A 10,834-nucleotide genomic window follows, 5' to 3' on the forward strand; every position below is an offset into this window, starting at 1 on the left:
ACACTCATACACATACCGCATACATACTAGCAACACAATTAGCTTATCATCAATACGAGGCTACCAACCTCCAATGCCACAAGCTAGCATAACAATCACATAAATATATATAACTCGAACAATATAATATGCTTTCGCTTACAACACAATAACCATGGTTAACCAATCGTACAAGAGAATGGCGCTCGCGAAAGGCCATCGGTGTTCATAACATCCGTTAGTGTACTTAACACCTCATATCACTAAACCCTTGAGTGGCATCTTAACACCTCGATACTTCACCCTTTATTTTACTTAGAGTGGTGTCTTAACACCTCGACACTTCACTCCTAGGTGGTATCTTAACACCTCGATGCTTCACCTCTAGGTGGCATCTTAACACCTCGATACTTCACCCGCCGATTACTTAGAGTGGCACCTTAACACCTCGATGCTTCACTCGTCACGTGAAACGTAGTGCCTTAACACTTCGACACTTCACATCTCAAGCTACCACAAATAAATACATTATATATCTACGCATATAATTATTCCACTCACCTTAATGATTCGGTGACGGTTTTATACTTTCGCAAGCTTTAAAGCAAAGTACCTAATATAATAAGTACTTCAATCAACACATAATCTAGTTGGACTAAATACCAACAATTCACTTATGTGCATTTAATGACTTAATGCATTAAATGCCCCATTTTCACCAAAACCGCCCTTAAGGGTCAAGACCACCATTAATCACTTAAAAGCTAGTGATTAAGGTCCAACAACACTAACTATAACATAATTAGGGTAATTCATACCCATAATCCCCAACTAGGTCAATCATTAACCCCTTTGACTCATTTAAAGTCAACACACCCATTTCGGGTCATCCACCAACCCAACTAACACCCATTTACCAATTAGCTAGGTGTGCTAGTAATTAACTAACCAATTAGGACTCATAAACATCAATTACCACTTTGAAACCCTAGGTTAGTTACTATTGAGTCTTCATGACTCAATCTTACCCAAGAACACCCAAAATCATCAAATTTGGGTTTTATGTTCATCACTATCCCAAACCCTAACCCTTACACAAATTTAAAATAAGGAAATCAAGATTAGAGCTTACCACTACAACCACAACATAGCTAGTGAGTAGATGAACGACTTTAATACCCGCACTTTGGCCAGAGAACAACTTTTTCCTCTTGGATTTAAGCTTTCTCACTCAAGAAATCACACTCTCTCTCTAAAATTAAAGTGAAGAAGATAAGGTTGTTGAAAATGGAGTGAATGATACTCCACAAACTGACCTACTGGCCTTTAACTCGTCCACAGGTGAAATTACCAAAATACCCATCAAAATATCTGAATAAAACAAGCAGAACCCGGCTACAGTGAAGAGTGAGCCACGCGCACCCTTATGTGTGCGCTGAGCGCACTAAGCTCAGATCAGTATATGTCTTCTGTTTAACTGCACAATCAATCCCACACTTTATGTACTCTATTTATTCTGCTGTACAATGAAGATTAGGGTCTTACATCATTGACATGTTCGGGAACGTTTGAAGGTCCGGCAGTCGGATCATAGCGAATGCGGTGGTTTGGTGGAAGACTCCAAACATGTTCGATAAGATTATCTCTAAGAAAATGATGACTGCTTTTATCTCTAAGTTCTTTATCCATTCGCATATGTAGTTCAAGTCGTTCGTGAAGGTTTAATTGTCGGGGACGACGCGCTGACGGATATTCTTCTTCAAGTTCACAAAATGCACGGCCATTGTCTTCGGTTATCATATTATGTAAGAGCACACAAGTATACATAATATTTTGAATCATCTTTATATAGAATTGTCGCGCCGAATTTTTTGTAATTGCAAATCGACCTTGAAGTATACCGAAAGTTCGTTCAATATCTTTTATTGCTGACTCTTGGAATCTTTTAAATTTCTTTGCCTTCAGATCGTTAGTATTTTTAAAAGATTTAACTAGAGTTGACCATTCCGGATATATTCCATCCGCCAAATAATACCCTCTCCTAAATTGCAACTCATTAACGGTATAGTTACATGGAGGTAACTCATCTTTTAATAAATCTTTAAATAAATCCGATTGATTTAAAACGTTAATGTCATTGTTTGAACCCGCGGGACCAAAATAGGCATGCCAAATCCATGTATCATACGAGGCAACAGCTTCTAACATAATTGTTGGGTAACCATGATCACCACGTGTATATTGCCCTTTCCAAGCAACGGGACAATTTTTCCAACCCCCATGCATACAATCGATGCTCCCCAACATTCCCGGAAAACCATGTATTTCTTCATGTTTTGAAATAAAACGTTGCACATCGTGTGCATTTGGCGTTCTCAAGTACTCCGCCAAATATAAGTGTAAAACACTTTTGCAAAAGTTTTCCAAACACAAATAACTAGTAGATTCACCCATGTGCAAATATTCGTCAAATATATCGGGTGCAACACCGTACGCTAATTGTCTAATAGCGGACGTACATTTTTGAAAAACATTAAAACCCCATTGACCCGTAGCATCTTTTTTTTTAAAGTATGTAAAATAAGGGGGAATAGGTTCTTGATTAAAGTTAATGATACCTTGACAAATGCGGATAAACAAAGACTTGCTCATACGATAACGTCTACGAAACTTATCAAGCGGGAAAGTGGGATCGTCCGAAAAATAATTATTGTAGAGTTGTTTTGCTTTTCCTTCACTATCTCGTGAAAAATGTCTTCGAGGAGCTCTTGGTATAGACGGACCTTCGTTTTCGACTTCTTCTTGTTCCAAAAAATCGGTAGCTTCGAGAGCTTGAAGTGGATAATAAGCATTTGCAATATCCACCGCCTCTTCGTATATTTCATCTTCTCGATCTCGATCCATGCTTGGAAATTTAAAGAAGATTAATTTTTTTTAGTTGTTTTATTTGTAGTTGTAGTATGAAATTTATGAGTTAAGGTATAGTATTTATAGAAAAAAAAGCCCAACGAGTCCTTCCCAACAGCTACTTCCCAATTTCTATTTCATTTTTCTTTTTATTTTTAATTTTCGAGCGTGAAGGAATATGTCAAAAAATAGCGCATTGCAGGGCGGTGTCACATGGCTAAAATTTAAAATTTTCAAAACCCGGGGCCAACTGCGTCCGCGTGTCTGGGGAAAGGGATGGTTACAAAAAAAAGGTTGCAAAACTCCTTATTCGGGAATTAATCGGCCAAAACTCCTATAGGTTTGTACTTTCATTTATATATTCAATTTCAAAATTATATGTATAAATACATAAAAAAAATCATATACATAAACATTAACATAATTGTTTTAAATCGTTTATTTTGTTCAAAACTCTAAAGTTATAGTTTATATTTATGTTATATGTTGATCAATTTTGACTTTAATCGACTTTGATCAACACATATGATTTTTTTTTTACCATTAACCGACGTTGATCGATTAATTAAATGGATTTAGAAAACCGAAACGGACTGCTATTAAAAAGATAGTCATGAATTAATCAGGAGTAATTGAGGATTTTTACAACAGTGGTTACAAGTTTACAACCACTCGAAAATTTGTAAGATAACACATATTTGAATAAAAAAGTATTTATCTAGTGATAGATCTATAGTTTATGTTAAAAAGAATAATTTAAGTATCAAGTAATTAGGTTATTAATAATGTACAAGTAACTTATTCATATTTTAAAATTAAAATTAGGTTATTTGTTCATTGTGTAAGAGACAAAGAAAGCCCTAATTAAAATTAAAATTTCAAATCTAAATCTAATACTTCTATCTACATCTAAAGTTGCAAATCACATAAATTTTTTGAAAAGGATAAAAACCTCATTATACCAAGCAAACGCATTTAAAGAATACAACTACGAAAATGATATGTAAATTGGTGGAAGAAAAAGTCAGTAAACAAGTGTGTGGATAATGGATACATAGCCGCACTTTTGTTTCGTTATTTTTTTCAGTTTGTTGTGAGCTTTCGTTAATTTTTTGTTAGGTTGAGCTTGTATGTTCTTGGTTGTAATCGTTTCTTGGAGTTCTTTTTTATGATGAATTCTCAATTAGTTATAACTAGTTGTGGAGCTCTCGCTTCGCGCCCGGGCTCTGTTTTGAATGCGAGTTAAAAAAAAAGTCTTGATCTATTTTGTAAAAAAGAATTTTTTCGATATCTAACATTGAAGGGTTGTTCCTTTTGTGAAAGTTGCTTCTTTAGCGTTCATTTTTTTTTTAAAGTTAGTTGATCTATTTTGTAAAAAAGAATTTTTTTTAAAGGTGAAATGACGATAATACCCCTGATTACTATTGATGAATAATGCTACATGATTTTGTCTTTTTTTTGGTGACTCAGGAACCCCTACGAACGAATCCTTTGGACTCCCCCGCATTGTCTTTTAGATAGTATAGTAATATTTATAGTTTGTTCGCCAAAAAAATAAAATATGTGAACCATTTCCAATAACACCCACCCGCCATCATTTCTAGTAACAGCCAAATCCAACTTTCAATCAATACCAATTGAAAAAAAAATTACATCGTTAGAACCTGTGGTTTATTTATATTATCATGACAACATTTAAACTTTTTGTTTTTGCGTAGTTGGTACTTAGATTTTGTTTAATTTGCATGATTGGTACCCCTGACTAACTGCAGTCAAATTTTAAATGGTTAACCCCTCACATGTACCAGAGGATATATTCGTCCATTTATTAGTAACCAAAAGTGGGGTTACTGGATTCATCTTCCATTGAAGAGAAGAAAGCACCAAAAGTTCCATTTTCAGTATAGTCTTTGATTCAAACACAAATTTTAATTTTATTCTTTACACCTAATAAAATATAAAATAACTCTACATTAGTTAAATAACAAAACTACTTACCCACATTGACATTTCACAAAAAATTGAAAGACAAACTTAAACATAATAAAACATACTTGTAAATCCATAAGAAAAGGTGCTTGAATTTCTTCTACTTTTGATACTAACGAAAGGCAAGCGACAGCAGCTAGTTGATTCATCCATGGTTTATCTCTTTGAAAATTAGGGCTATACAAGAACTTATCAAAGTAATTAATAGCTAAAATGGTGGTGGTTGCAACAAATCCACAACCATTGCTGACCTTAATCATCCAATCAACGGATTCTTTTCTTAAACCCATTAGAAAACTATCATTAATCAAACCCATCATCTCCTAAACCGGCATTTTTTCCTTTAGCTATAAGAGTAGAAAGCTCATCTTCTTCCCATAAAAGATCATGTTCAAAATGAGTATAAAATTGGTCTTTTTGTTTCAAGATTTGAATTTTTTCTTCAAATAAGTTAAACCCATATTCGAAGTTCAAATCTTTTTCCTGTTGCTCACATAAAAGACCATCTTTTTCAAAATTAAATGTGACACCGTCCATTTTTTTTTTTTTAATACACAGCGGAAACTTTACAAATATAATAATTACATATCCATATTTATGTTCTACATTACCACACGGATATTATAAATCATCTGGTGTTACGTTGAACAACTATTATTATGTTATACAAAAGACATCAGAGTTTGATCTTCAAACATATCCAGCAAAACAAACTCCTCCCAAAACCCTAGCGTATAAGCCTACCTACAGGGAGGAAGTGAGGGAGTTAGCACAAGACTAAGTGAATGGCACAGTCCTAACAGGTATAAGCATATAACATCAAGCTAACCAATATACAAACAAGGTCATGATAACAAGAGGATCGGCCGCCTGGCCGGGCCCTTAACTCCAACTGATCAGGCTAGAGTATACCGATAATTCCAGTTACTGTCTCCGCCGCATAGTATCCAGATGCAGGGGGTGCATCGTTCAACTATACTACGCGAATAGTAACTCCTGAACCAGAAAGACTCATTCATGCCTCTTGCCCAACTTACAAATTTGGCATAACTACAAAACCATAGCTGCCCCACATGTAAGCCAGCTGCCGCTACAAAACCCGCAATCGGCAATATCAACTACCAGACTACTAACCCGTAGCCGGCATCAAGGTGGCCACAACAAGTCACAGAATATAACACAGTATATCAGATAATGAGTATTCAGTTGAGTAAGCCAAGGTAACAGTAGCATAACCTGCTACTAAATACTTATAAACATTACGATAGTCCCACTCACCTGGAAATACAAGAACTCAGTAGTCTTATTTTATTGAGCCTTCACATTTTCCTTTATCACCTGAGAATATTATTTCTCTAGTTAGTACCCATTTCAATCAGATTACACATCAGAAGAAATGAACACATCAATACAGTAATGAGTCATAATAGCACTTGACCCAAATATACAAACACTATCACTCGCACGGATGAGATCTCACTCGTGCGACTGACTAGCTCACTCGTACGGATGAGTATGCTCACTCGCACGACTGAAAACCTATTCCCAAGAGTGACTTTAAATTCACTCGCATGATTAAGTAACTTACACGCACGGTTGGACACCTCATCTGTACGGGTGAGTGCCTCACTCGCACGGTTGGGCAAGAACAGCAGCATAATTGCAATTCGAGCTTTTTTCACCCAACAAAAAGTTTTATTTAGTGTTTTAAAACATTATCATTGGAAATTAAACCTCGAGACGATTCCAACGATAGTTTATTTGTCAAAAACGGAGTTACAGTTTGAAAGTTATAGCCTTTTCAATTTTACCAAAAGCTGACCACTGCTCAACCACGTGGCTGAGACCTCAAACGTTCGGTTGAGCCCTCAACCGCATGGTTGAGCCCTCAAAAGTGTGCTCAACCGCGTGGTTAAGCTGTCAAAAGTGTGGGTGCTGAAAATCAGTTCCAGCTCGCTGTTTTCGCGTTTTTAACACCCAAAACTCGATTTTTGCTTGTTTTGGTCAATCTAATGCATCAAGAATACCACATAATACATATATAAACTATTTCTAACATCAATCAAGCATAACAAACACATATAATCAAGAATCAAGCTCAAAAATCATCAAAACCCATTTTAACCCAAACTCACTTTTAAATTCACCAAATTCAATGATGTTTACCTTGTTTTAATCCTTGTAAATGCTAGAATCAAATAAACGAAATCACAATCTTTGATCTTGCACTTTTAATTTCAAGAATTTAGGAGCAGTAGGTGTGTTTAGGGTTTAATGTTACTAAAATAGGAAAGATAAAGAACGTACAGGAGTATATATATTCATTTAAGGGTTTCTTCACTATGAGGAAACCTCTTCCGTCTAACATACGGGTATTTACCAGTTATCTAAAACACAATGTACCTCATTAGGTGGCCCTAACGAGGTCCAATTCACATAACGAAACATGTTCTGTGACCCTTATCAGAAAGCGCACACAACTAACTAATCAAATAATTATTAACCCATAATTATTAAAATTACTAATATTAATAAATTAATATTAACTAAGGGTAAAAAGGTCATTTACCGCTAGGCCCGATTCGAGATTGTTACATCAAAGGTTGGATTTTGACCTTTGGTCAACATCTTCCTACGATAATACTCATAATAATACTAAGTGATCCTATTCATTCATTCATTTATTTAAGAAAACAAAGGTTTTGTACCCAACAATTAATTTGGAAAGAATGGTATAAACGGACGAATATACCACATGCGTGGTACATTTGAGAGGTTAACCATTAAAATTTAATTGTAGTTAGCAAGAGGTACGAACCACGCAAGTTACACAAAATCTAGGTAGCAACTACGCAAAAAGAAAAGTTTAAGTGTTGTCATGATAATGTAAACAAACCACAGTTACCAACGGCGTTATTATTTCAAACCAATTATAACCTCAAATTCATATCTCCCCCAAATTTATAAATTAAAACTTCAAATCCATCAATATAAACTTGTTTCCAATCAGTGGCGGAAGAATAAATTTTTTTCACCAGGGCGAAAAACATTTAAAAACGTAACAATTTTTTTGGCAAGATATGGAAGATTTTGGGTAAAATATGAAGGTTTTTGGGCAATATACTGAAACTTTTGGGCAAAATATGGAGGCTTGGGGGCAAAATAGGAAGACTTTTGGACCAAAAAAAAAATTCACTGGGGGAAAAATAAAACACACAAAATCTTTACAATAAAAATTTCGAATTCACTGGGGAGGGTGCCCCCGCTTGTCCCCTACTACTTCCGCCCTGTCTCCGACTCTTTGTTCATACTTGCACAACTTAGGTTTAGATTTCGAAATAAAGAGTGCAATCGAAATGAAGAACACAATCGAAATGCAAAGCACCATTCCCGATTTGAACATGATTTTCTTGGTCCCAAATTGTCCTAAATTAAGTACATCCGTCCGATATTTGATTGTATTCGGACAAAGATATACAATTTAAAAATGTTATTATTACAAGTATTTTTTTTTTTTTTTGCTTTCAATTTTGTCTCTTATTATTTACATAATTTTTATCTTGCGTGTATATATTATGATATATAAAAACTTAATTCAAACTCTTTATTATAGAAGTAAATAATTAATTTAAAACTTCAATAAAATAAAGATAAGGAAATAACCACTCAGCCTTGTATGAGTGACCATCGAGTTGTCCAATGAAGTACATCACCCGGGTTTAATTCATGGCTATGTCAAATTGTTCAAAAAGGGAGTGTGACTAGAGGGTGCGCATAATGCGCAATTCATCCGGTACCAGGTCTCGGGGCTTTACTTCTATGGAGAGCTAATATGATCGTTCATATAAGTGTTTCTTCGCTTAAAAAAAATAAAATAAAGATAAGGGAATAATAAAATAGGATCGGGGGAGTACGGTATATTCGATCATTATTTGTTTGTGTGAGTTGAATGATAGCTACTTTTTGGGCCCATTCAATGCACCCAAATTATTGGAATCTAGTTTTTAGGCCACCATATTATCCTTTTTATAAATAGATTATAGAAATAGATATAAAGATATATATAGATAGCTACAGATGATATATATTGATCGATTTAGTTTTTATAAAATAAATTTTTTATTTGAATTATTTAATATAGAGTTTTGCTATCGTGAATCTTTATGACTACTAGAAGCATTGCCCGTGCGTTGCACGGATATTTTTACGTTTTGCATTTTTTATTTTAAAGTAAAGTATGTGTTTGTCTCGTACGTAATAGTTCTTATTGGGAGGACATATATAATAACGACCATATGAAACAAAGAGTTCTTAACAGTCCATAATAATGCTTTATAAAAAAAAAAACAGTCCATAATAATCGTAATAAATAAGCAAAAACTTCCACGAACATCAAAATAGGTAACTAAGTGCCGACGTAGACAAAATGTATGCTAATCTTCTACGAATCTCCAAAAAGCGAATGAATACATAGATTTGTTTAGGGTGTTGGGTTAAGGATCCTGGTAATTGATTTGAACTTTTTTAACATATATATTTTTATACTATACTATTTAATAATTAAAAGGATAGAATTGTAAGAAAATTTATATAAGAAATTTAAATTAACTTAAATATATAAATACAATTATACAATATAATAATTACATTATAAACATTAAAAAAAAGAATCTTCGAACGAATTCATCCAACATAGAGCCAACCACGTGTCTTCTTGGCAAGTCTACATTTGACATTTTTTTTAATTCAACGTTTCTTCAGTAGCTACAAAAACAAACAAACACGCATTATATTTAATTATATATGTATGTATATATAATTATATATCAATATTACACACACACACACACACACACACACATATATATATATATATTAAATAATATTTTAAATCGTAAATAATTTACATACTACATATATTATTAAAATAATCAATGAGAGACTTTTGATGATCCGTATATTTAAATATAAAGTGATGTTTTATTCATATAAACATATAAAATGATATAAGTGATGAATGATAACAATTAAATGAGAAACTCAAAAGTTATAATTAATATATATATATATATATATATATATATATATATATATACTCACACACATATACATATTCGAATACACACACACACACACACACACTATATATATATATATATATATATATATATATATATATATATATATATATATATATATGTTAAATAATATTTTAAATCATAAAAGAAAATATAGATTACACATATTTACCCCATGATACATAACTTAAATATTCATCTTTTAGTAATATGGCGTTATCTTCTCATTGTATGATTGCTACTGAAAAGTGGAGATGTAGGATACAAAACAAATTACAGTATATATATATATATATATATATATATATATATATATATATATATATATATATATATATATATATATATATTCCGAAAATATATACTTCATGATTAAATCAATGTTATATATGTACATTTATCTACGTATATATATACATATACATATTTGAATATATATTACATATATTTACCTCATTATACATATCTTGAATATTCATCTTTTAGTAATAATATGATGCGATCTTCCCATTGTATGATTCCTATTGAAAAGTGAAGATGACATACATATTTATAGGCTAGTAAAAAATAAGTTAATTTAGTAAGAAAATGAAAGGTTCGTATATTTATTGTTCATTTTTGGTTTACCATATATTTATTATTTATTTTACTACTATTTAATTCTTTATTTATCATTTAATTGATATTGAATAAATAATAAATATATATTATATCTAAGTTACTAATATTGATTTAATTCGGTTAATAAAATTAATATTAAATCTTATATTCATTTATATATATATATATATATATATATATATATATATATATATATTATTTATTTTACTACTATTTAATTCTTTATTTATCATTTAATTGATATTGAATAAATAATAAAT

At 32.3% G+C, this 10,834-nt stretch overlaps 1 protein-coding gene and 1 pseudogene across 1 annotated transcript; both read right to left on the reverse strand.

The window, feature by feature from the left end:
* Positions 1–1,512: 1,512 nt before the first annotated feature.
* On the reverse strand, positions 1,513–2,883 carry LOC139870640 (uncharacterized). The gene has a single exon (XM_071858420.1). The coding sequence runs from the start codon at positions 2,881–2,883 to the stop codon at positions 1,513–1,515; it is 1,371 nt and encodes a 456-aa protein (XP_071714521.1).
* A 1,782-nt stretch (positions 2,884–4,665) lies between these two features.
* LOC139870641 (cyclin-D3-3-like) lies at positions 4,666–5,412 on the reverse strand (annotated as a pseudogene).
* Between the last annotated feature and the right edge of the window lie 5,422 nt (positions 5,413–10,834).

This window comes from Rutidosis leptorrhynchoides, chromosome 10 (genome assembly GCF_046630445.1).
Source record: "Rutidosis leptorrhynchoides isolate AG116_Rl617_1_P2 chromosome 10, CSIRO_AGI_Rlap_v1, whole genome shotgun sequence".
NCBI classification, from domain to species: Eukaryota; Viridiplantae; Streptophyta; class Magnoliopsida; order Asterales; family Asteraceae; genus Rutidosis; species Rutidosis leptorrhynchoides.